We start from the raw sequence: 27,225 nt of genomic DNA on the forward strand, positions 1-27,225 counted from the left end.
TTTTTGAAAGCTTGAAAAGTAAGAAAGAAAGTTCTCGACAGTGGATTTGCTGGAACCTGGTGCAGGCTCTGAAGGTTATTGTACAATCAAAACAAAGAGCAGTGAAAGCGTCTATGAACCTTCTTCTTTAAAGGACAAAACCTCACCTAGCGCTCTCAATAAATGTCTCGGCAAGGGCGAGCAATCACCCATGCATGGTAGACTGGATGCATTTTCAAAAATACAGGCATCTTTACTTCCCCTAGTTAACCACAGTTTTTTTAATAATTGTGCTTTCTCCTATTGTCACATGGAAAGCTCCTCTATCTTGCTTTATAGCCTTTTCCACTGCTGCTGCTAAACGATTATATTTGACTTTCTCCCAAGCAGACATTTCTAACTGGTTAACCCAGATTCTTCTCTTGGTTTTGACCTAAGATCTTACATCTTTGGTGACATGCAAGTCTACAATGGGTTCTCACCTAGGGACAGAGACCTGTGCTAGCATTCTCCCCTTCATCACATCGGGGAGACCAAGCTATGGATAAGGGGAAGGATGGATGCTCAATGGTAGGACAGCTTAATTTTGAGTGGTTTAGAGGAGAGAAATGAAATGCTATATTAAACATCTTCAAAAGGCCAAAATGACCTATGAGACCAAACTGATACAATCCTTGTGGATCTAATCCAATGTGTGGTACAAAAATAAAATGAAGTTAAGTGAAAGGCTAAAACTAAAAGACTAAAAGACTAAAAAGTCAAACTGAAAATCATCATCTCATCATCAACCATGCCAAAGGATGCCCGGCATCGAGCGTTGTCCGAGAAAGTATTGCATCGGTCACTGAAGAGCTTTGTCAATGTCCGCCTCTGTAAATAGTCGTATTGGCCGTCTCCCATGATGTGCTAGAATAGTCCTGATTCTTTGGTGGAGCCTCCGTCGATGTCGTGGTCGCCTCCGTAGACATGGGTGTCTAGCTCTCCTGAGCTCAGTGGCTCTGTATACTAATATACCTCTGGTAGAAGTGCGCTCTGAAGTTTGTTGTGAAGCATGCTCATCCGGTTGCCGACTCCCTGCTCTAAAGAAGTCAGTGATCTCCCTCTGTGAATGTCTCCCACTACCTGGTCTTCTCAAGAGACTCTCCCTGTGATTGCGCAGCTCTAGCAAAAACAACCCAAGGCATCTTTGATCCTGATATCTCATGACTCTAGCCAACGGTCCAAAGCCCTCTTTGAATAGACAGTGAAAGCGGCCTCGTATCTCATAGTCTACCGGACAATGACAAATGTGATGCCACTCTGTCTCTGGCTCTATATGACACCTGGCAATATCCTGACTTCTGTTGGTACTCTCCTAAATCTTCCAGTCTCAATCTCTAGTTGATGCGATGATGTGAGCATCTGACCAATAGCACATCGTATCCCATAGGATAAATGAGTGTCCATATAGACCGGTCTGATCACATATCCATTCTCTATTAGTTGGAGGAGATGCTCTTCATAGAAAGCCATCTTCGTGTCCAACTCTTGTACCGGGAGATGATGCATACTAACCCCCTACCTCCGTAGAAGTGATGACCGGTGAGGGGAGTGCTCAGGGAAGAGTCACCATGCCTCGCCTGAATCCTGGCTCAAAAACAACTGATATAAATCTTGCTCTAGCCGAGCTAGAAGCGTCATCTTCTTCCGTCATACCAGACGCCGAAAAGCAATCTGTGACTACCTGTGAGTAATGACTCCATTAGGAGAAATATGGACTTTACATGGGCCTTGTAAGGAATCCTAATTTTTAGTTTTAAAGACTAATGTTGTGTGTAGGGTTAAGGGGACAAGGGTATTGAAGAAGGTAGTTTTGAGTAGGCTTTTCTAGCCTTTTTTTTAAGACAAATGTAGGATGTAGACCCAAGAGGTTACTTTCTCTCTCTAGCTTTTTCAAAATGAAGTATAGGAGTGTTGTCACATCAGCAAAAACGTGGGTCACTAAGAGCCAAAATTTGACTTTTTTTCAAAAGCTTATTTTTACTTATTTTTTACTTAAAACTCCCTCCCAATATATATATATTCAAAAATCATTTTTTGACCCTTTTTTTTGCCTACAAGCTTTGAAAGTCCATTTTTTCGTAATCTTTTCCCCCAAAAAGTAAAAAACACTTTGTTCTCTCTTCCTCCTCCCTCCTCTCTCCCTCTCCTCTCCCTCCCTGCCCCTACCTTCCTCCTCCTCCCCAATCTCTCCCTCCCCCCCCTCCCCCCATCTCTCCTCCCATCTTCCTTCCTCTCCCTCTCCCTTCCTCTCTATCTTTTCATCCTTTGCTTCCTCATGCGGAAACAGCTACCATGGTGCTTACGGACATCACAAATCGTTTGCTTCCACCACCACGTACTCCGCACACTAAAAGCGTGCGTATTCGCTTGCCTACGGCGTTTGCACCAAAGGCCGCATGTGAGGGTGATCAAAGGTCATCACAAGAACGTTGCGCCGCTGTTGAGACGAATGTTGACATTTGGGTGGACGGCCATTTGTACCCTTACGATTCTATAAGCCGCTTCTATCCATCCTTTAATAGCCTTTCGACATTTCTTCAATATCTTGGGAGGGGAGAAGTAAGCTTATTACGCTATTGCAAGCGGTTGTGTATGGGTGCAGGTACTTCTTTGCATATGTGGATGTACGAATGTCAAGCTCTACAGCTCAAGACGGCGACATTACAAGATAGTATTGCCTCTTCGGAGAGGGTGGTTGAAACTCTTCAACAACAAATGCAGGAAAAGGATTCCCACATTATGAAGCTTGCCAACACTATCACATATTTGAAACAAACATCTCTTGGTGCAAGGGGACGCAAACGCACGTATTCATCCATTGAAACCCTTGCACATTCGGGTGGAGCACGCAAACGACGAGTGCCAACCACAAGGTGATTTGGTCTTTACTTGAATGATACATTCTTACTTTACACGCTATTTTCTAACATTTATTTTATTGGTTGCTAGAAACTTCATCCAAGAGGCATCCGGTGGAACAAGCCAAGATGATCGAGTCAACCTTCTCACTAGTTGTCTCAATACCCATGATGTGATTTCTATCTTATGATCACCTCGAGGTAAGCACATTAAGGATGCAGTCACCAAGGACCTTATGCGCAAATTGAGAAATGTGGTTAGTGAAGATGACGTGCAACAAACTTGTGACGAGGCAGGAATCAACACCAAAGCCTATCAGGCTATTTCTCGACTCCTAAAGGATGCCATCATAGAGCGTGGCATTGTGGAAAACCTATTTCCCGTTCCGCACAAGGTCAACCTTGGAAAGAAGGCCACAAACGAAGATGTGTTTTCCCGCATTGGGGCATACCTATACATTGAGAACACAATGTCAACTTCGCTTTATGTTTCGTGTACAACAAAGGCAAGGGGAAAAGGTAAGAAACACTCCATAAGACCTACGGAGAAGGGCTTCCCTTCCACAATGTGGAATAATATTTATGTGGACCTTAGAAGGCTTCAACAAGCTATGCTTAGATTTTGTGAGTTACCTGAAGAAGGTGACACACTAAACTTCTTTCTTTTGGCTGTGTTCTTATCATAGACTTTGAAGTATAAGATCTTGCCACTATTTCGTTTGCAGTGCTTGGCACAAAGGTCGCTTTTGTGCTAAAAGTTGATAAGTGTCAAATAGTGAAAGGCGAAAGGTTAGAGAGACTACGTGTCACTCTAATGAATGAGGCACTTTTGCAAACCAAGCAAAGGGATTCAGTCGAGCCATCTCCCACCCCGTCTTTTGGTGTGCAATCAGAGAAAGACATTTAGTGGTTGGGTGCTTTTGAGGTACCCAAAGAGACCAATGGAGTACTTTCATGGATTTTTGAGAGAACTCCATGGATCACAGAAGTAATACACTCCCAAATTACAGGTGAGAAGTTGGGTTTTGGTAGCTATGATTTGGAGTGCCACTTAAGTGGGGACTTGAAGACCGTAAAGTGTTTACTTGGCTGCAAACAAGGGGCTTCTTCTCTCATGCCTTGTCCATTTTGCACTCGAGGGTACAAACCTAGCGGACAAGAATCACACAAGAGCTCTGCAAAGGCGTTTCAATGCTTCCATGGCAAGGGGATGGAGAACAAGGGCTAGCTGTCGTGATGTCGGAGATGAAGGCAGAGAATGGAAAGCATCTATTTTAAAATGTTCCATGCTCAATGCTCTAGACCGTGCACAAAAGGACCAGGCTTGGAATCCAATCTTTCCATTTCCTCTATCGAATGTACATTTTTGTACATTACACGCATTCATGCGTATTTTTGATAGGGTATTGAAGCTTCACATTGACTATGCTTTCACAAGAAAGCCATTGAAAAAATCTTAGGAAGCGATCGAAAGGGTGGAGGTACTCTTGAATTCCATTCGCTGTCACGGTGGAAATGTGTCTATCGTTGCTGCAAAGAACATAGGGGAGGCCCATGAAATTGTGCAACAAGTGTCAATGAGTCGACAAAAAGCGAGACTTTTTGAAGAAAGTAACCCAAGGAAAGCCAGATCGATATGATGCTCAAAACAACTCCAACCAGCAGGCAGGTAACCTTTGGGAACTTTGGAAGGAGTTATGCAAAGCTACTACTGACAATGATTCAAATGGTGAGCTTCCAAACAAGCACAAGGAAGTTTGGGCACATTTTAATAAAATGGTCAAGCTTATGTGCCTTAACATCACAACAGAAGAACAACTCCAAACATTTCAAGAAGCTTTGACGGATTTTACCAAGGTCTTCACCCTTTCTTGGGGTGAAAATAACATCCCGCATTACATGGTAAGCCATGTACGTGGTGAACTTATTACAAGGGATTGTTTTCATTAAATAATGTGCATTGTTTACTCATGTGAACAACATATTTTGTTTGCGGGTGGTGCATTTTTTATGCACAAATATGGATCGCTTAAGATTTTTAGCACTCAAGGCATGGCGAAGTCCCATTATCGAGCAAGGGGGGTGTACTTCAAAAATACTCGACATGGTGGTAGAATGGTGCAATCCAATTATTCGGAGAAGATGTTCAACTTGTTTTTTCGCACAACATTTGCTCGTAAGCTCACAATGAAGCATCGCAACAATCCAAGATTGCTAGGGAAGTGCGGAAATGGAGTCGTCAAGAGCACAGCAACAAGTGGCAAATGCCACAAGGCCCCGGCAAGCATGCTGCATGGCGCCATTGCAGAGTGCGACAAAGGTCTAAGTGGATTCTACATGAGTGACTACACGTGAATGCAGGGTCCAAATCTTGACATATTTTCTTAAAAAAGTTTGGTGCATCCATTTAAAAAATAATAGTTTTTTCCCAAAACTAGTGTAAACAGGGCCCTTTTAAAATGGGTCCTTTTAAATATTGCATGCTCTCATAAATCACTCATTTTCAAAACAGAGTTGAGCTCTTACCATACCCAATGGTGCGCACCAACCAAACCGCAAAAAAGAGCATCCGTCTGCCAACAGAAACACCCTCCAAGGATGTGAGAAGCTGGCATGGCTCAAAGGCACAAGAAAACGGCTACGAACACCTGGTCGTTCCAGGCACTTTTCTAGCAGTGGGCATGGTAGTCGGGCCCAGGAGACATCGAGGGCAGTAGAGACTTCACCTGCTCAACAACAAACGCCTCAACGTAGAGTGAAGCAATGCGCCCAGCGTTGGCGAGAAGAGCAGGCCCAACAAACACCAAAGTCTGATAGGGAGGATCCGCCACGCCACACTTCGCGAGCAGGACCATCTAGAGCTCGGGTGGTCCATACAGATAGCGAATCAAAGGCAGAGACACCATGGTAGCGAGCTGCTATACCGCACACACACCGGTTGCCCGTTTGGGGGAAGACATTGCCTCGTGGCCAAGGAGCTCTCCCCACAGCACAAGATCGGGAGCCAAGGGAAGAAGATGACTCTGAAGAGGCTGCAGATTCAGCCCCAAAGCATGTAAACAGGCGCAAGTCTAAGTTTTTCAAGAACCCTAAACGCCGCCAACCAGCAAATGTGCAAGTGCCCCCAAGACAACCTCAGCGGCGTCGGAAAATAGCAAGGGTATTTGCTGAAATTTGGCACTACCAGAAGACTACGGAACTTTTAATTCGACGCGCCCCCTTTGTTCGTACGGTGAAGGAGGTGCTTCAAGGCTATGGAAATCAGTATAGGATGCAAGTAGTAGCGCTGGAGGCTATCCAAGAAGCTGCAGAGGCCCACATCATATCGGTTTTAAAAGATACCAACCTATGCGCCATACATGCAAAGAGAGTGACAATACAGCCAAAAGATATGTAGCTTGCACGTCGATTACGACGGGACTTTGAGCATTAGCCAAAGCTATACGTCCTTTTTTGTATTGAGCACCCTTCTCACTGGTTTTGCAATGACAAAATATTATGAGTTGTATACTGTCTTTGTCTACTGTCATTTGGCTTTTCGGACTATCCATCTCTTTTAAGTTCAGTGTTTCTGGCCATGGAAAGGTAAATTTAATTCAAATATCAACAAATTTTGTCACCTAAGGGGCAAACAATGCTGGAAAGTGCAAAAAAAAGGGAGGCCACAAGGGCGTGCAGGTGAGCCATCCAATAGTTTTGGATGGCTCATCTACGCGCCCTTGTGGCCACCCTTTTTTTTGCATTTTTTAGCATTGTTTGCCCCTATGGTGACCAAATCTGTTGATATATAGTGAAACGAGTTGTTTTTGCAGCTTATACAATGTGATTTGGTCTTTTGGTGCAGGGAACTAGAAAGTTGAGTTGAAGGAAGGCATAATGTGCTTAGAAAGTTTAATCTCATGTTCATATCACCTTTTCCAGGTTCTTGGGGGGCAGACAATGCTAGAAAGTGCAAAAAAAAGGGTGGCCACAAGGGTGCGCAGGTGAGCCATCCAACAGTTTTGGATGGCTCACCTGCGCGCCCTTGTGGCCACCCTTTTTTTTGCAACTGTTGGATGGCTCACCTGCGCACCCTTGTGGCCACCCTTTTTTTTGCACTTTCTAACATTGTTTGCCCCTTATGGTACCCAAAAAAGGTTAGATCAAGTGAAAGCAAATCTTAATGCAACATGATAGTACAAATTACACTTCTTTTCACTCAGATGTTTTTTGTACTGTCCTCAGAATTAATGTAAGTTGAAAGCAGATATCAGGTGCATCCCACTTCTAGTGTGTTGTTACTGTAAGCAAATAAGACACAACTTATTGAAACACATGACCAATTTTAGCAACTTACAAGATTAAGGAGTCACATTGAAAAGACTGTACAAGATAGAGAAGTTGTTCAAAGTATATTTTATTACTTCTAAAAAGTTGATTTTACATCATACATTTGAGGAGCTCATAATTTTCTTGACCATTTCTTGGCACCTCTCTTGCGTGTAAGGCAACCCCCCAGTCAAAAGGGACTGCACTAACGCCTTAGGGTGGGTTGAGCCAACGGAAGTATGTATCCCTATTTGGGCAAGCACTTTACCCCGGAAGCCATTGCCAAATGCTGTGCATACAAGGGATCTACGCATTCGGAACACAAGATGGGCAGTTTGAGCAATGGTGCACAAACACAAAATCTTGCTCAGAGCTTTCAACGACCACGTCATAAGATGGCCTTGGGTGTAGCCTGCTACAGTGTCACTTTCACTTTCATATGACAGTAGTTTACAGTTGGGGCTTTGGTTAGTTGGTCTTTCGTCTTTGGTCTGGTCGGTTCACACTTGGGCAGAGACACGTGGCAGGGTGGTCTAGTGGACATCGTGGCCAGGTCACCACCGCCACCCAGTGGGGATAGACTTAGATGATGTTCTTTATGAGCCGTTGGTGGCTCTTGATGATGGTACATATGAGTAGTCGTTTTGGGCCAGTGGCATTATCTTTGTACGTAGTATTCGTCTAGAGTGGGTCTTTACACAGAGCACGTCTGCACCATCCCGGCACATCTGAGCCTCGACACCCCCATTGTACCTGAGAGTCCTGGGCTGGAGCTGAGTGTGCTACCATGCCAGAGTCTGTATCAATCTTTCAGATAGTCGAGTCATATGTTCTGGTCTGCTGTTGTGTCTTTAAGAGCTCTGTTGACGTCTATTGTTTCCTTTCTGTTCACCTGTTTGAGGGAGATTTAGTCTGTTTGAGTGAGATTTTCACGCACATTGCACTGAGGACCACCCACTGTAGAGAGCACGACACATTATCCGCGCTACAGGTGCTCTCATTTTGGCAATCATGGTGGGACCTCAAAGGAAGTCTCACTCTTGTGGGGATAAAATCGTGAAGCTAATCGGTTGTTACCTGGCTCTGCACACTTGCGTACACTGTGTAGATAGTTTGTAAGTCTAGTTTGTTCCTCTCTCGCCCTGGTCCAGGTCTTGGTCCTCGTCCTAGTCCTCGCCCCTGGTCTTGGTCTTGGATCGTGGTCTAGTCCTCACCCTGGTCCAACCCTCCTCGTCCTGCTAGGTGGTCTAGTCACTGGCCAGGATCAGGTGGTCTAGTCATATCCTCACCTGTTCTGTGTTAGACCTGTGCTCTTCACTGTTCACTGCATGACACATACAAGGCGGTCAGTTGAGCGTCAAAGCGCACTACTGAGTCCTCTGAAGCACTATAACAGATGACGCCCGGTGGTATCTAATAGAAGTCCATTAACCTCATCAACCTTACCTCCACATACGCCATCCCCCATTCCTTCATCTCCCATTCCTTCATTCCCCATTCCTTCATCAGGTTCCACATCTTCCAGATCACCTTCTCTAGTAAAGCTCTCTCCTATTCTGCTACAACAAGGGGCCATGGAGGCGTTGGCTAGTGTGTTGGCCAGGGTAAACATCAAGTTCCCCACCTTCAAAGGACTCTCCTCGAAAGATGCGGACGACCATGCACGGAGGTTCGTATCTCTCTGTAGAGGACGTGGTCTTAACATGGAAGATGCTTATCTGGTACTCTTTCCTTCCACCTTGGACGGCTTAGCAGACAAATGGTACAGCCAGTTTGCAGAGAATCATTTTGCAACTTGGGCAGACTTAAGACAACAGTTCTGTGCAGCTTTCAGGCCGGGCGACTACCAAGAGAAAGTGTTGGATGAGTTGGCCAACATGGTGCTCCAGCCAGAGGAGACTTTTGCGGAGCTTATGACCAAAACCAAGTCTTTGGTTGCCAAGCTCCCCTAGCAACCCGGTGAATTCATGGTTAAGAAGTGGGTGGAGAATGCGCTTCCAAAAACCTCTCAGCAAAAACTCCGGGAGAGCCTCCGACCTGACGCCACTCTGGAGGAATTCATCGCAGCTGCTACTAGAATAGAGGGGGCTAGGAAGCTGTTCAACAACTCTCCTCACATAGATACTCCCTCTGTGTTCTCCGAAGGATGTCCTGCTGATCCTTTGACTTCCATGCGCACGGAACTCGAAGCCTCCTCAAACTACAACGAGCCCTCCAAGAAGAGAAATCAATCTCTCCGAGACAAGAGAAACCATCACACCCGGAGGCTTTCGATCAAATCAAAAGAGAACTAGAAGAGCTTCGGTCTCAGCAGGAGACCAAAGCTATGGTATGGTGCAGCTCTTGTCGCTCTCCTGGACATCCTCCACAGGATTGTCCCCTTCGGGCTTATTGCCACTTCTGCGAAAAATCTGGGCACGAAGATAAGGATTGTTACTATATCAAGGGATTGCGGCAAATACAACAAAATCTAGGTCCTTCTCTCCAACAAGGGTTAGCACCTGCATCCAACATGGTCTCACCCTACGGCCATCAAAACCCGTTGCCTCCTCTGCTGACAACACCCCCTATGCAGCAAGGTATGCACAACAACTTTGCACCCCACAGTTTTTATCATGCCAGTACTCCCTCAGTTCCCCAAAGCTTCTACACCTCAGCCTCGAGCACCATGCAACAACAAAATCAGCGACCACCTCGTCCCCCATTTCGCTCGTCAAATCGGCCAATCCTATGCTACAGATGCGGTGAATATGGGCATTACCAAAGTAAGTGTCTTTTACCTGAAGGGTCTCCTCCTTGCAGACATTGTCCGGAGTCTAAGGACCACTACAGTAAAGATTGTCCCAAACAAAGGGCATGCTCATCTTCAGGCCCAAATCAAAATCAACAAGAGTTTACATTCCCGAAAATGAATATAATCACAGTGAACACCACCCTTCAGCCAGCACCTGCTACACATACAATTCAGCCACAACAAGCAGCAGAGCCTACTGGGGTGCTCACTCGAGCACAAAGAGCAGCCCTGGGTTTAAGTTTGCCAACTGGACCATCAGGTCCAACACTTCAGCAACCTGTTCAAAATGTCACACCCGTAAATGGTGCAAAGAATAGGCCAATCTCTATGCTTTCGGACATTGATGGAGCCTTCCTGGCAGCAGTAGCTGACTTGCAACAGGTCAAAGTTTCCGAGGAGGCCCAGGTTGTAGAAGCTAGGCCCACTGCGGAAGCAATCTTGAAGAACACCTTTCAGCAAGTATCTCTTTATGAGATGCTTCGGCTAGATGCAACTCTTAGAAGTGACACCCTCTCAATAATTCAATCTTTGTACCCTGGTATAGGGCCTAGTGGCGGGCACCTACCTGTGTAGCCCCTGGAGTCCTACATGATTTCATATCCAGCTGCTCCCCTCACCGACTATAAATGTCCACGTCTTACTGTATCTATTCTAGGGCAGTCATTCTCAGGCGTCATAGTGGATGGTGGGTCTGGAATCAATCTGATGCCTGAATTTACCATGTCAGCCTTAGGTCTGCAGCCTACTCGCCCGGCTCCGTTCACTGTTACATTGGCAGACCAGAGGACAGTCTATCCTGTGGGCATAGTAGAGAAGGTGCCTTTGAAGGTACAAGACTTCACATTTAGCTTGGATTTTGTGGTGGTCAGTCTTCCTCAGGTGGAGGGAGGATTTCCCTTGCTGATTGGTAGACCATGTTTGCGGCATACTAAGGCACTTCATGATTGGGGAAACGACGCCATGTGGATACACACTCCCGGCTCCCAAATGCAACCAATCCGGCTTGAAGGAGGGATGGATCCACTGGCTCAGCACAGCTCATTGACAGTGCAGTCCAACCCCGACCCTGAGCAGCCCATCCCACCTGACGGGTCTGACGAGGACCTGCTAAGTGGTTGGAAGCTACCACTTCGATGCCATGCTACATGGTCTCTACTCAAAACTTACCTGTGCCGCCAGTAACACTCTCTCTTCAAAATCCTCAGGAGGACACTGATGTCCAAAGTCCTACAACAGTCAGTACAACAGTCGAAGAAGTAAGTGTGTCAGCCATAAATTCTCATGCGTCGAATGACCCGTCGATGGAAGCCCTCGGTCTTGGGGAACCTATAACACATCACCGAAGGGGGAAAAAATCTCCTCTGCATGCACTCACCAAAGATTTCCCCCTTCCTGGAGCATCTCCCAAGTCGGACCCCCTTCAAAAGCACTTTGTCATGTTGTCTGCATCTGAAGATTTACCCTTCGAGGAGCTCCCACAGGGATGGTTACAAGAAGAGTATGCAGAGTTTCCAATCGATCAAACACCTGCACATGATGTCTTGAAGCTCCAAGAGGCAGGTCACCTCTCATCTTCAGAAGCACCCTCTCCAGCTACACCCCCAGACCCGGTCAGAGAAGTCAACCTGGGAGATCCTGACAAACCTCAGCACGTACTGTTAGCAGCTTGGTTATGGGAGCATCCCGCATTACTCAATCAGGTAGTCTCTTTCATCCACTCTTTTAAAGATGTTTTTGCTGGGTCCTACAAGGATTTAGAAGGGATTCCACCAGAATTGGGCGTCCACACTATACCTCTGGTTGAAGGGGCTAAGCTTGTAAGAGGCCGAGCTTACAAGCTCAACCCGAAGTATGTTGAGGTGGTCAAGGCAGAGTTAGAAAAAATGCAAGAGGCAGGGATCATAGTACCTGTGGAGCACTTTGAGTGGTTATCACCCATGGTGATAGCGCCTAAGAAGCAATCCAACAAAATCCGTGTGTGCGTCGATTACCGTGCTTTAAATAAGGTAACTATCCCAGATGGTTTCCCAACACCTTTCACTAAGCGTGTGCTCGAAGATGTAGCAGGGCATGTATTGTACAGTTTCATGGATGGGTTTAGTGGATACAATCAGTTGGGCATCCATCCAGGTGATCAGCTGAAAACGGCATTTGTGACTCCCTGGGGTATTTTTATATACACTCGAATGTCTTTTGGGTTGAAAAATGCCCCACCTTCTTTCAATAGGGCGGTATATCTCATCTTTTGTCCTCTGCTTACGGATCATCTTCTCATCTTCATGGACGATTTTTTGACCTTCTCAAGTGCTCAATGTTCAACCCAGGTGGAAAACCTAGAGGAACACCTCGCTCAGCTCTCTGCTGTCTTCCTCAGGTGCAGAGAGGCACGTCTAAAGCTAAATCCTAACAAATGTCATTTTTTGGTTATTGAAGGCACACTTCTAGGCCATGTGGTGTCTGCTAAAGGTTTAGCGCCTGACCCAAAGAAGATTGTGGCAATCTTAAAGTTACCACCTCCCATCAACCCAAAAGGGGTACAGAGCTTTGTAGGCCAAACAGGGTATCATCGCAGGTTTATACGCATGTATGCACAGGTGGCTCAACCCCTGACTCGCCTAACCAGTGCTGCTGTTCCCTTTCAATGGTCAAAGGTAGAGGCTGAAGCTTTTGCATACCTTAAAAAACGACTCACTGAAGCGCCTATCTTAGTAGCTCCTGATTGGTCTCTCACCTTTCATGTGCATACAGATGCCAGTCAACTTGCTGTGGGTGTGGTGCTGACTCAACCTAGTAAGGAGTATAACCTGGATCGCCCTGTTTACTATGCAAGTCGCCTACTTACCAAGGCAGAGTGCAACTATAGCACCACAGAAAGGGAAGTTTTAGCTATTGTGTATGCTCTGCAAAAATTTCGGCACTACTTATTAGGGATCCGCTTCACAATTATTACTGATCACCATGCCTTGCGATATCTGCTCAACAAGCCACAGGTTGCAGGTAGAGTATGGCGATGGCTACTCTTATTTCAAGAGTTTGATTTCGAAGTGGTACTCAGGCCCGGCAAACATCATGTCCTTGCCGACCACCTTTCTCGCGTTCACACTGGTGAAGAAGCAACAGGGGTTGCTGACGACTTTCCTGATAGCAGTCTCTTTAAGGTGGATACCACACCGGAATGGTACGGCGATGTTTTGCATATGCTTTCTAGTGGCCTCTACCCAGAGAATGCTTCTCCCCTGCAGAAGAGACGCCTGTTGCTGAAGTCTAGGCCTTTCACTCTAATTGGGGGCCAGCTATACAAATCAAGGCAGGATGGTGTTCTGCGGCGGTGTGTCTCCCCTCATGAAGTCGAGTATATTTTAGAGGATGCCCATAGTGGTCCCACTGGTGGCCATTACCCTGGCCATATTACTGCACAAAAGATTCTCCAGTGTGGCTTATGGTGGCCCTATATTTTCCGATATGCAATTGCCTATGTAAAGGTATGTGATGTATGTCAGCGCTGTGGCCCTAAACCAAGCAAACAGTCAAACCGTCCTCTGCAGGTCTCTATGGCATGGCAACCCTTTGAGAGATGGGGCATAGATTTTGTAGGCCCAATTACTCCCTCTACCCAACCAGGCAATCGGAAGTATCTCTTGGTGGCTACCGACTACGCAACAAAGTGGGCAGAGGTACTTGCAACAACGGACTGCACTGGCACTACGGTAGCCATTTTTCTCTACGAAAATATTTTGTGCAGGTTTGGATGTCCCTTGGAAATCACCAGTGATAGGGGTAGTCACTTTGTGAATGAAACAATTTCTACCTTGCTGGCCAACTACAAGATTTTTCACAGAAAATCTTGTTCCTATTACCCTAGAGCAAACGGGCAGGCAAAGAGCACTAATAAGGTTCTGATAGCACTCCTGCGGAAAGCATGTCATCTTCATCCCTCGACTTTGGCTCAAGCTATCCACGGTACACTTTGGGCTTATCGAACTTCTTTCAAAGCCACAACCAATCACACCCCATTTCAATTGGCTTTCAGGTTGGAAGCGATAGCACCTTTTGAATTCAACTCAGGATCCCCGCGAGTGGGGAGTCTTCGTGCCAATGGAAATTTGGGGTCGGCATCAGTCTCTCGTCTTTTCCTTTTGGAGGAAAGCCGAGGTTTGGCTTCACTGGCTCTAGAAGCAGAGCAGCTTCGTCGTAAAGCCTGGCATGATCGCCATCTCAGGAAGCCACAAATAACACAAGGAGCACTGGTGCTACTTTATCAGGCCAAGTTTTTGAAAAAAGCAAAGAAGTTGGTCTCAGCATGGCAAGGACCATATAAGGTGATGGAGATTCTACCTCACGGCGCTGTACAATTAACCACTCTCGAAGGAGTTTCTCTGCCTTTAGTCAATGGATCTCGGATCAAATGCTATCATGCTTAAGAAGCCGCTCAAGTGTCTAACCGCGCAACAATCAAGTGTTGAGCTTCGCTGACTCTGAACCTTTCAATAGCCTCAGAATCACTATCCTCGGAATCACTATCTTCGGCATCTTGCTGTTCCGTTTTATCTTATCTCTTAGACCCTCTCCTTAGACAGCTCTCCTTCTGCAGACTCTGTTAAGCTCATAGGTTTGATTCTGGACTTGGATCAAATCTATCCTTCACTCTCTCTGTCTTCAATCCCTGTCGGTCTTGGGCATAACCAAATCCCCTCAGTCCTCAATCTCGACTCGGTACCTTTTCTCATCTTTTGCCTCTCAAGTGAATCACAGTTCTTTGATATGGATAAATGCCTTTGTATCATTGAGTGGGGTATTTATGAAAGTACTTCGCGTTCTATCCACTGCTCATTCTTTCTCAGTACCTCGAAATTATCCATGCTTTCTATTAATCAAGTCTGTGTATTGGTTGTCGCTAAATCTTAAAGATCTCTGGGATAGTTCCTACGTGTTAAAACTCCCTCTTTATTTTTATACCCTCGACTTTGTCTATCCTCTCAACCCCCAGCCCGCTTTCCCCGCCCTAGGCCCTAGGCCCTAGCCTCGACCTTACTCCCGCCCTCGCCCTCGCCCTAGCCTTCGCCTGCCCTTAACCTAACTTATCCCTAGCCCCTCGTCCTCACCCCCTATTTGCTCGCCCCTAGCCCCTCAACCCCTATTTGCTCGCCCCTAGCCCCTCAACCCCTATTCCTCGCCCTAGCCCCTCGACCCTAGACCCGCACCCTCTCGCCCTCGCCCCCTTGCCCCTCTTCTCCCGCCCCTAGCCCCTCGCCCTCGCCTCCTTATCCCTCGCCCCTAGACCCTCGCCCCCTAGTCCTCGCCATCAACCCCTATTCCCTGGCCCCTAGCCCTCACCCTCGCCCCTAGACCCTCACCCTCTCGCCGTGGCACCTCGCCCCTAGACCCTCACCCTCTCGCCCTGGCCCTCGCCCCTAGCCCCTCGCCCTCGCCCTCGCCCCCTAGCCCCTCGTCCTCAACCACTCCCTCGCCCCTAGCCCCTCGCCTCTCACCCTAGACCCCCTCACCCTCTCGCCTTGACCATCCCCTCGTCCCTAGCCCTAGCCCTTCTCTTCACCCTCTCGACCTCACCCCTAGCCTCTAGCCCTAGTCCTAGACTTAGCCCTTCCTCCCCTCGCCCCTCGCCCTCGCCCCTCGCCCTTCGCCTTTTCAAAAAAAAAAAAAAAAAGGCAAGCGCCGCGGATCTGCGAAACGCAATTTGGGCGGTTTCTCACTTCTCACCAAGGGCATATTTTACCTGCAAAAAGCATGCAAAAAGCCAATCCCAAAAGGAGAGAGCCTTTATAGCCTTGGTACTTTGTTCAGTCTGTCATCCAGTACTGAAGTGGGTCTTGCCCTTTTTCTCCGACTACAGTGGGACTCATCAATCAGTATAGATTCTCAGGCACACTTGATAAAGATGGTTAGAACTCGCAATAAAGAAAAGCATCTCCAATCTGAGGAAGAGTCCTCGACCTCTGAGGATAGCTCTGACAATAAGTCAGATTACACTCATAGTTCAGAGCAGCTTTCAGAGGAATCTTCAGAGGAAGAGTCGCCCCAGTCAGTCACTGCTGATAGGGTCACCACTCTCCAGGTGCCTCGCCCGTTTGGTGCCCTCTCCAAGGTACCTCTAATAATGATATACCATTTACAGGCTCCGAATCCAGTACTCAAGGATGTGTTCTCTCAGCAGCAACTGATACACTTGGGTCTTCAAAATTTGGCTCAGACCGATTTGTCTGCCAATATCTCTACTGCCAAGCTATGTTCCCTCTTGCTAACTTTTCCAAAGCTGAATGATACTGCACTTACAGCGGAGGATATAGAACAGGCTATGGGAATATTCACTGTGCTGGCACCTCTGCCCGCAACAAAAACCTTCTCGAATCTCTCACCAGAAGAAACTGCGAATGCTTGTCAGGAACTTTTGCTAGACTCGCATCCAGACTATCACAGGAGTCAGCAACTATATTCAGTGTTACAGTATTATTTTTTACTGCGAGCACCTGAAAGAACAGGGGTTCCATCTTCTTCAGGTTCTCCAGCAATATGCGATGCTCTTTTTTGTCTCTATCACTGCTTGCCATACCCATTTCACAATTTGTTGTTTAAAGCGCTACAGGACAGGGCAAAGCGTTTTCGGACTCAGCGTAAAGGCAAAGCGGAAAGGTTCAATTGCTATGCAGCGCCTATTATGTATTGGGTAGTACAGATTATGCAGCAAAAGACAGATGCAAAAGCAGTTCTCACCCTGCAAGATGATCCAAAAGAGCAAGAACGTTCCAAAATGACCAAAGGTAAAGGCATCTTGCGCAAGAGGGCAAAGGTGCAAAAAGATTCATTTGAGCAGCTGGCAACACTACCTTTCTCAGAATCACAGGTCAAAATCTCGGACGTCCATACTACAACACCAGCAGTGCGTATGTCTACTTCTGTGGCCACCTCCACTTTCACACCACCTCTTGTGAGTAGTGTTGCAGTCACTAAAACACAAACTCCAGTTGTGTCACCAGCACCACGTACTACTCTTACTGCTGGGGCACCGAAGGATACTGCAGGGGCATCTAGCTCTGGGGCGCCTGTATCTGACAAGCATGACATGTATGATACTTTTGCGCCTCAGGCCGACAGACTTTTAGAGGCAGAGAGAAGAGCCATTTCGCGATTATCAATGCAGCCCTCTCATTGCAAGGTACCAACGGTATGCATCGCGCTTGCTATGACGGTATGACAAGGGAAGTGCAAACACATCTTCAACGAGCGATGGATAGGGGCAATTTTATTGCTACAGCTAAAGATCGCATAAGAATCTTAACTCAACAGGTAGTGGACCTCAAACATATTGTCCACACTCAGCAAAAACAGTTAAAAGAGGCAAATGATATGACCGCAGCAGTTCAGGACCTCTCTCCGGTGGTACATACAATATTTCCTTCTTGCGCAAAATATCAAGCTGTAGCCATTTCACAGGCAGTTCCAGCTACAGCTACAACTACAATCCTGGTTTCTCAGCAAGTTCCTGCTATGGCAACACAGGTATCGACACAGACGGACGTTGCCAAAGCACATTCAGGGGATTCTCAAACAGCAGAGAAAGCAAATCCTACCAAAATGGAGTTTAAACCAACAGGATCGGTCTCATCACACTTTCAGGGTCCCTCTATGGCCTCCCCCTCCCAGTCTCCATCCTTTCCTTAGCACTTCTACGGCTTCCCGGGATTCCCACAACCTGTTCCACCCTCGTAGCCTGCGCAGTCTTTTCCTGGGTTTCCACCAGCTCCACCTACTCACAGTCAACCGTCTCACATGACGTAGCCTGCTGCTCATGGGGTGGCTACTCCATACCCGATGTACCCTCCTCATGGCCACTACCCCTCACCATACACTTAGCCTCCATCTCCTTACCCACCTTACTATCAGCATCCTCCACCTCCTCCTCCATAATCCGACCACCAACAGTAGATCGTCGATAGTTCTACTCTTGCCCTTTCCACCCAAGTCAATGCTCCCTTGCACCGCATCTACGAGCTTTGGATCATCAGAGGGGGGGTTACGCAGTGGAGTAGGCATCCTAGCGGCCACAACCTTGGCTTGCGTGGCCTGGAATTCTTCTTCATCCACATGAAAGTGCTCTGCTGCTAGGACTTCTGCACAAACAAGTGCAATAGTGTCAGTAACAGAGTCCCCAAGTGGCAAGAGCTTGCTGTCAAGGGCATCTGGCGCACTGTCTAAGGGAAATTTGGCACTGGTACATAGCACGCTCAAGTATTCATCCATGCGCAGACCAAATGCTTTCTCTAAGTCATGCATAAACACATACTCCTCCCCATCCACTACCACTGAGGAGAAGCGGTTGATTTCTACCTCTGGGATAGTCTCATCCGTCAATGGTAGTGGCACTGGAATGTCACTAGGGCCAGCCACAACGATGGATTTTTCAAGCACCTCCTCGAGCCCCCTCGGGTACTCGAGCCAAAGTGTCTGCCCTGCAAGGTTAATGGGGACAACCTCCTGCTCCTTGGTGTCCTTGATAAAGAACCCAACCTGAAGGTGTGGTTGGCGGAGCTCCTCCAAATCAGGTTCCTTGCTTACAAAGAAGATGAATGTTGCCAGTCGAAAAAGGTACTCCATCCCCCACTTGCGCTTCTTGAGCGCTGACACCCCTGGGGCTTGCTCGTATATGAAATGGCCTGCATCGGCGGCAGTTTCTTGGAACCGTCTCAACCGCTTGGAGAATGGGCGATCACCTTTGTGTATGTAGCGCAAAAGATCGCAAGGCACCCAGATCCCTGCATGTGGGGTGATAGATACGGAATATTTTATGATGTGCTCCTCCATGAACGCTGAAATTTCGGGGAATGCATCCATGTGAAGGGTAATTGTGGCGTCAAGGTCGGGGAGACGAGTAAAGAAGGTGTGGAGGTCCAACTTCCCTTTGTAATTGGTGTCTTCAAGGAAGTGGATAAAGCATGACAAAGGGGTGGATGTGGGAGCAGATGCAGAGGCTGTGAAGGTGTCCATGTCTAGCTTGGGATACAGAGAGATAGTGGAGGAGCTGAAGTGTTGCAAAAGTAAAAAGTGTGAATGAGTTATGCAGCCCCTCTTTTATAATGGTCCCTTTTTTAAAAGGCACTTTCTTCAACTTTTTTATTAAAAAAAGACACTTTCACCGAAAAATGAACTTTCATCTCAATGTGTAAAGTTATATTAGAAGTCATAATTTACCGAAGCAAATCATGTTGATTACACGGGGGATTGTTACAAAACTGCAAGAGTTACAAAGCTATAAGAGCGATAGCATAGTTCCATCCATGCCCCAGTCCTCCTCGACCTTCAATTTGTCTTCCATTCTCTTCCCAATCTGCGGACATTCATTACAATAAGTAGCTATTCATTATAATAAGTAGCCAATGATCGCCAAACTACGATGTATTGAAAATGTGGTGGAAGATTCTCACCTTGTGACCTTGCAAACGGAATTGCGCTTGTTGAAGGGCCTCAAAACCCATAATAGCCAAATGTTCTCACAGATTACTGAGAGTCCAATGTTTGTTCACTTGGACAACCTCCAAAGCACCGTTGGGCATTCTCACTGCAATGTCAAAAGCTTGCAATAGCGCCGTCTACACTCTGTAAGGGAGTCCACACTCCAAGCTTGCACATCCACGATCATAGTGAAATCGTATGTACAAGGAGGTGCGGGATTTCAAATAGCGCATCCCAATACCTGAAGCTCCAACCTTACAACGGTACCTATCCCCATTGTGCATGCCCTCCACAAAATCCCATTCCTTCTAAAAGCTTTCCTAATTCTTCATAATGCACATCTTTACATATTAGCATTGTGGTAGTCTCCACAAATCCAAACTCCTTAAAAATGTGCACGAAACAATGAATAGGCAAACACCAACTCAAGCCCACAGACCTACAAGCTTTAAAGTATTTCAAAGAATTTTTGGACATCTATTATCATATTTTGCTTGAAAGATGCTACCGACCACAAATCTGGTTGTGGCCACTCCATACTTAATAAGGAAGATACTTTGATGGGTTCAAGTTTTCCAAACTCTTGTGTAGAAGTAGGTACATTATAAGAGTGAGAATAGAAGAAAATCCTTCTTTGGACCAGTTTGCCTGGGCAAAGATGTGCGAAAATTGTTGCTCCAATATCCGTATGTATCGCATTAAATGTGTCGGAGAGACTATGTAGTGGCTTCTCCTGCACCAATGTGGATGGAAATATGACTATAAATGCATGGCAAATCTTAAGTATAAATCCACAAAAACATTACACTGTGATTACACACTTAGCTTTGTATTCTCAAAACATGTACTTACAATGTGTTGGAAATCGATGTATTCTCAAAACATGTACTTACAATGTGTCGGAGAGACTATGTAGTGGCTGCTCCTGCACCAATGTGGATGGAAAAAAAGTAGGGGGACAAAGTAGTCTTACACTAAGAAGCAGGGGGCCATTAAGAAGTGTAAGACTACTTTGTCCCCCTACTTTTTTGAGGACATAGAGTGTGTCCACCACCCACTTTTCATTGGCTGGCCTCTAATTAACCTTAATCCCAAAGGGCCCCTAGAGGGTTCATATTTTTCCTAATGCCTAGAAGTACCTCCCTCTGAAGTCGGGATGTGGTCTCTCTACACTCCTCATCATACCAGCTATTTTGGGGTGTGCTTCCAAAATGTCGTCGTTGTCCAGGCTCAGTGTGTGGGTATGACTCTGCTGCTGGATCGTGTAGTGTCTTTGTCAATATATAAGTGAGCTCCCCTAAAGGTCTCCCTGGATCCTTTGTGCATAAGCGTGTGTAGATACTATCTATGTAGACAGAATTAGTCTCTCAAGTAAAAGTGTATCGGGCATGGTGTCTGTGCCTGTCCAACTGTGCTGAACTGGAATGAGACGGTAAACGTGAGGAGAGCATGATCTACTGCTACCCCAATAGGCCTGGGCCCCACTGTAAAGTCCTGAATAGAGGGTATGAAAGTGAGCTGAGTCAAAACATAATCCATTGTGCTGGCCCCATGTCTATGAGGAAAACAAGTAAACCCACTCAACCTTGGAAATCTCTGGAGTCCATTCAAGATGGCCAGTCCATGTGCAGTCTCCAAATCTGTCAGATATCCCCCATATCTAATGTGCTCTTGATCTTGCGAACACCTGGCCAATCCCATATCACTGACATCCAATTCTCTCAACATTTCCTCTGAGGTATTGTAGAAAGCTGTCTAAGATTGGCCCGTCTTGGCATTGAAGTCTCCCAAAAGAATGACATCTCTATCCCTAGAGAACTCCCATATGTCCTCATCCAATATCATGTAGGGTGACCCCCCCTTGGGCGATGCATAATGAGATGTGCTGGGGAAAAATAGCATATTGCAATGTAGAGTGGGCCTCCTTGTCTCCGCTCTCACTTTGACCCACATATATCTGGCCTGCTCATCCCTCCGAACATTATGAATGAGGGGTTGCAGCTTCTCCTTGAATAGGATTGCCACACCTCCTGACCCCTGTCCTCTATGGGTTGATCTCGCTTCTTGCTTACAAGTAGTCTCCCAATGGTATCCCGTCACTCTAGGTAATGTGTCGCCAGGAGTCCGATGCGTTTCCGAGTAAAAAATAATGTCTCTTCCCTTAAAGCTACCCTCAAATGTGCCTACATCTATCTTCATTGATCCGTTGGAATTCCATGCTGCCATTTTAAGGCTGGTCCCATAGGTCTCGCACCGTCATTCCGTGTGTTTTTCCAACACCACTACTCTCCCTCCCTTGTAGAAAGCAATTTTCCCTTTCTCCCTCGTTGCCTTGATCTCTGGCATCAGCTCTTGCACATGTGCTACTTATGTTAGAGTGAGGTCATCACCCAAAAATATCCCAGTTTGCTGGAGTGTTGGTCTCTTCTTCAGGAATTCCTTCCTAGCTTTTAATGTAGGGAAACGTATAATGAGTGCTCTTTCCTTGGGCCTTCCTTTCTCATCATTTCCCTTCTTGCCAATCGTCCAAGCACCTGTGTGTGTGGGTTCATAAATAACCATGTACTTCAAGAGCTCTTGCACTTCTTCTTCTACTTTTCCAGTGTCTTTGAGACCTGTAACACGCACATGGAGGGATCTAGTCTTTCGCTTTTGCTCCTCCTCAATTGTCATATTGATGATAGTCGATGTCGGTGTGGCTTCAGAATCTTATCTTTTCTTTTCTTTGCGTCCTCGATCCACTTTTCAGCTTTATCAACCTTCTCTTGTGTTTTGAATAGGTGTTCCGCCCATGACACGGACAAAGAAAACAACATGCATGGCTTAAAGGTTGATCAAAAGTTTAAAGGCATGTGTTTTTGTCTCAAAGGTGGGGTGTCCATGACGTACAGGAGAGCTACATAAGATTCATTCTAATAGGGAGAGCCATTGGTTATCCTGCCCCCCTTAAGGTATAACAGATTAGTTTTTGAAGTGAATGCAAGGGGTAGGATTGATGCAAATCCATAGGGTTGTCTTACCACATACAATGTGTATGGGTAGTGTCAAAAACCCTTTATAAAAACAACTAGCTGCTATTTTTACTAGCCAAAGTAAACCTGGAAGGAGAAACCCTTTGAATTTATTTATGAAATGCAAGGCTTATTCAAAATTTCAACTTTTAGAAAGCCCAACTATCCTCACTAGAAAGTGAGTCAGTTGTACTAGTTTTTGCTTGTTTAGAGTCTGTTGGAGGTGGTTCTTCTTCGTCTCATTGAGCAATAAGATTAGCATGTTGCTTGTGCCGTTTTGAACTTGGCCACACTAAGCATTGATCGATAGTGTGACCAAACTTCTTGCAAAATATATTTGTCTCCTTGGTTAGAAGAGCTTTAGAAGTGATTTCTTGTTCAAAGTGTGGTACCCATTCTTTGATGTCCGGCAGAAAAAATCTCTTGAAGGAAAAGTCCACAACTGCTTAGACCATATCCTCTCACATGTGAAGCTCCATCAGAAGTACAGGCATTCCAGTTAGACCCTTTTTTTATAAAATTTACAGATAAAAATTTGTGCACTCCTACAAGTTCTATTCTTCAAACTAATGGAACTTCTTTTGATTAAATTGATATGTAAGCTTGATTTTTTCAATAAACAGCTGGAAACAGCTGCTATGATGAGCTCATCAAATACGGACAATCCATCTTCAAGGACACAGACTCATAATGAACCTTTAATTGGAAAGAACATGGAGCCTCAAAATAAGGACAATTCCGATAATGGTAAATATTGCCCATGTCTTAATTGTGCACTTTTTTCCTGTGATTGGATTATGTTTCTTAGAGGTCTTAGGTTTATTCTTTGTGCCTTTTTGGTACAGTTTCAAAATTAAGAATATATGAGATGTCTATCTTTCAAAAACACGGAGTATCGGGGATTATGTTACTTGACAGGATTTGGAGGTGACTTAGATGCCCACGAGAGTGCTTAAGAAGGTGGCCTTTGTAGATGTTTCGAGAGGATTTCATGGATGTGTGCCTGCAACATTGACCCAAGTGTGTTACTGGTCAGCACATATTCATCAGCTTTGTTTTGAGTTTGTATTGAGTGGGGCAAACATGAGGGATTAAACTCAAAGCAATCAATTTGCAACCTCTGCCAACTTAAGCTGTAGCCAACCGAAGTGCTCGCTACTGCTGCTCGCCCCCCCCTTGCTGCGCCATCGCTACCCTCTCCCCCCCCCCCCCCCCCCCCCCCACACACGCTGCCCCTGCACTGCCCCTGCGCGCTAACCTCTCCCCCCCCCCCCCCCCCCCCCCCCAACACCCGCTGCCCCTGCGCGCTGCCGCCCCCCCCGCTGCCCCCCCCCCCCTGCTTTCGCGCTGCCCCAAAGGCTGCCCGCTGCCCTCCTCTCGCGTTGCCATCCCCACCCCATCCCCCCGCTCGCTGCCGCTTGTGCACCCGCACATTACCCGGCTGCCCACTTCGCCCTCGCCGTCCCCCCATCCCCCCCCCCCCCCCCCCCCCCCGTCCTCTTTGCTCCCGAAGGTCTTCTGCACCTGGCTCGGCAACGCTTTCTCTTCGGACAAGTGCTTGGCGTACTCGTTCGCATATTTTCTTCACCGCCCGCTTCTTCGACTCAGCAGTAGACACAGATGGAGGCTCCAGCTCCACCTCAGAGGGACTCGCCTGAAGCCCCCTCGCCCGACCCCGCTGAGCCCACCATTCGACTTGCTCTTACGCCGGCAGAGCAAGCGAGCCTTGCCACAGAGGTTGAACGCTTGCAGGCGACTTTTGTCATCTGCAAGGTTCTCGGCACTCGTCCCAGCAGAGGAGAGCTGCGAGACCTTCTCCAGGCCCGCCTCCTCACAGAGGTGGGCAAGATCTTGGATGTCCAGATTCTCGGACGGGTGTACTACCAGATTGAGTTCGAGACTTCCGAGATGGCCTCCAAGGTCATAGCTATGAGTCCATTGGCCATCCGAGCAGCACGCGCCCACTTTCGACAGTGGTGACATGGTTTTGACCCGTCTTCGGATGTGCTAGTAGAGGAGGCGGACATCCCCATCTCAGTCTGCTTTCCGGGTTTACGGAGGGAGTACCTTCCACTTCTCTCCAGGATTGGCTCCGCCATCGGAACTGTCCTGGAGACACCTCGTACGGCAGCATCAGTAGCTGCCAAGGCGGCTGGCATCCCTTCAGTTCGAGTTTTGGTCAGAGATACCCACACGCTCCCGAAGGTCATCCTTCTGCCTCGGGTGAGTGGGGGTTGGTTTAGACAGAGTGTGGAGTACTCGGGTCTCCCGAACCAGTGTTTCATTTGCAGACAGATGGGCCACCTAGCAAAGGACTGTCCACGGAGGAGACCACGACCCGCACCCCAGCCTCAGTCCCAGCCTGCCAAGGCTGGGCCGCAGCCACAGCCAGCGACACAGAGCACAGATTCAGCGCCACCCTCCGAGCCTGGGGCTCGAGCGGAGGAGGGGTGGCAGCAGGCCCGTGGCCGTCGACGCCAGGGGCCACAGCGACAGCCTGGCACTCAGAGTGGCCCCCAGGTGCCTACTCAGCAGTAGTGGGTTCCCACAGGGAACCGCTTTGGTCCTCTTGAGTAGGAGGAGCCCCCTACGCCAGCCTCCACCTCCGCTTCACCCTCGCCAGCCGCTCCGCCTTCCGATCTCCCCTCCTCCTCCTCATGCCCTCCCCCGCCCTCTGCTACCGCTCACTCCCCACCTCGCCCCCCCCCATGTCTCTGCCGCCCCACCCCGCTACTCCCTCTCCCCCGCCCCCCCCCCCCCCCCCAGCCACTTCTCCCCCTCCTCCTGCTTCAGTACCACAGTCGGCTCAGGAGACTGGACCCTTGCCGGCGGCCAGGAGATCTCTTGGCAGCGCCTTCGCCACGAGTCGCCTAGCGAGAGAGGGTCAGCCCTTCATGCGGCCCCCATTGCAGATTCAGACATCTCCTCTTGCAGCTATCCCTCGTGGTTTGACGAGCTTTGACCTCCGACGCCGCTGGGATTTCTTCGATTACGGGTTTACTCGTTTTCTTGGCGATTCCGCAGCAGACCACGAGGCAGCCTGCTTCAGAGTCCACGCTTTGTTCCTCGCCGCTAGGGGGACAGAGGCCTTGGACTCAGCAGTTGGTTTCTCCTTCCCCCTTTGTGGCAGGACTGAGACAGAGTGGTCCCTCGACTCAGTGGTGGGATGGTTGCATACACAGGTTCTCGAGTTCTCTCACCACATGGGAGAACTTGGCGTTACAGATTTGCTGCAGACTTTGTGGCCACTGGCCAAGTTTGCGGTGACACCCCCAGATTCAGTAGGATGTAGACACATTGTGGTGTACTTTTTTGCTGATACGCAGTGTTTGCCTTGCTATGTATTCATTCATGAGGACTCCTGGACAGAGGAGGTTGCTTTACGCACGGCTCGCTGTACTTGGGCTTGGACCAGGCACTCACTGCAGTCTCGTCTATCTAGAGGACGCTCGGATGCGGATTACTCCCCATCCAAGCCTGCTTCGAAGATAGCTCATCTTGCTGCTGCGGCAGCATCTGTTCTCTCTCGCTCCCCATGAGGATCGTCTCGTGGAACGTGCAGGGACTCGGTGGGCCCCAGTTTCAGCGACAGCGGGGCCGATTGCGTCAGGAGCTTCAGCGATGCCTTGTGGGAGGAGAGATTGATCTCCTTATGCTTCAGGAGCACCATTTGTCTGAGAGCCGCATTCAGGGATGTGGTCAGATTTTGCGTGGACGCTATGATACCTTTTGGTCAGCTGCTTTTGGACCTGGAGGCATCCAGGGTGGGGTAGGTATGACTATTGCGGACTCATTACAGCAGGCCATTGTGGGCAGAGGGATTATTGTACCAGGCAGGGCTCAGTGGATTACTATGCAGGTTCAGGGTAGCCTTGTGGGTTTCCTGAACATCTATGCGCCCAATGTGGCGAGTGCTCGTGCAGAGTTTTGGTCATAGATTGTTGAGTCTTTGCCACAGGTTGACCAATGGTGTGTAGGAGGGGACTTCAACATGTTGGAGGACCCTTCTGACAGAATCGGAGGCAGCCATGCTACTTTGCATGGAGTCGAGTTAGCAGCTTGGGAGAGGTTTTGTATGACGTTGAGGGTCTCGGATACATGGCAGCATTCTGGCTTTGTGAGGCCTCCAGAGAGTCTTGCCTTCTCTAGATCGGACCGCAGAGTGGGAGGAGTGAATCTATCGCGCATAGATCGCTTCTACACTAGTGACCACTTCAGTGACTTGGGGGGATCAGTGGGCATCCTGGCAGGGACATCCTTCTCGGACCATGCACCAGTGATCCTCACAGTGGCAGACAGGCAGAGGAGTGGGAGCACGATGCTTCGCATCCCACAGCGGGTCTTGTTGGACTCAGCACTCAGAGAGAGGGTCGAGGCTCTATGGACAGAGGGCATGGAAGCCAGGCTCCACCTGCAGACAGAGTGGCTTCAGGCCTAGCTCAGCTCAGCCACTTCTTTCTCCAGGAGTCTTTGGCTCGACGGGCTGCAGCGAGAGAGGAGGAGCAGCCTCTCAGACGAGGCATTGCTTCACTACAGAGGATGCAGGAGCAACATCCAGACAGTCCATGATTGAAGGAGCAGCGACAGCAGGCTCGACAGGAGCTTGCTTGCACAGAGGAGAGGCGCCATGAGTTTGCCTTCCACCGACAGGCATCTCAGTGGACTCAGGTGGGTGACAGAGTGACAGGTGTTTTTTTTGAGACAGTGGGACCTCGGCACTCGCATGCCAAGGTCAATCAGTTGAGGAGACCCGATGGGTCAGTTGTTT

At 47.9% G+C, this 27,225-nt stretch overlaps 2 protein-coding genes and 1 pseudogene across 4 annotated transcripts in view; all 3 read left to right on the forward strand.

The window, feature by feature from the left end:
* The window catches only part of LOC147424104 (uncharacterized), a 230,814-nt gene that overhangs the window by 94,994 nt on the left and 108,595 nt on the right, over positions 1-27,225 (forward strand). For 2 of the 3 annotated variants that reach the window (XM_086501351.1, XM_086501352.1), the window contains exon 14: positions 23,081-23,204. In XM_086501351.1, the coding sequence (XP_086357477.1) occupies positions 23,081-23,204 (124 nt within the window). Of the gene's footprint in view, positions 1-65; positions 442-23,080; positions 23,205-27,225 lie in introns of those variants that run through there. The other variant, XM_086501353.1, reaches the window with a different exon arrangement.
* Positions 1,554-6,312, forward strand: LOC147424105 (uncharacterized; annotated as a pseudogene).
* Positions 15,890-17,658, forward strand: LOC147424106 (uncharacterized). The gene is made up of 2 exons (XM_086502364.1): positions 15,890-17,185; positions 17,284-17,658. The coding sequence occupies exons 1-2, from the start codon at positions 16,097-16,099 to the stop codon at positions 17,656-17,658; spliced, it is 1,464 nt and encodes a 487-aa protein (XP_086358490.1). The 5' UTR covers positions 15,890-16,096.

This window comes from Adiantum capillus-veneris, chromosome 26 (genome assembly GCF_014529385.1).
Source record: "Adiantum capillus-veneris isolate H3 chromosome 26, ASM1452938v2, whole genome shotgun sequence".
Lineage (NCBI taxonomy): Eukaryota > Viridiplantae > Streptophyta > Polypodiopsida > Polypodiales > Pteridaceae > Adiantum > Adiantum capillus-veneris.

What these genes read in the sequence shown, in the direction of transcription:
- LOC147424106 (XM_086502364.1), top strand. Translation starts at nt 16,097, where the DNA reads ATGATATACCATTTACAGGCTCCGAATCCAGTACTCAAGGATGTGTTC. An exon ending in GCATCGCGCTTGCTATGACG is followed by an intron (nt 17,186 to 17,283) that starts GTATGACAAGGG and finishes TTAACTCAACAG; the next exon opens with GTAGTGGACCTCAAACATAT.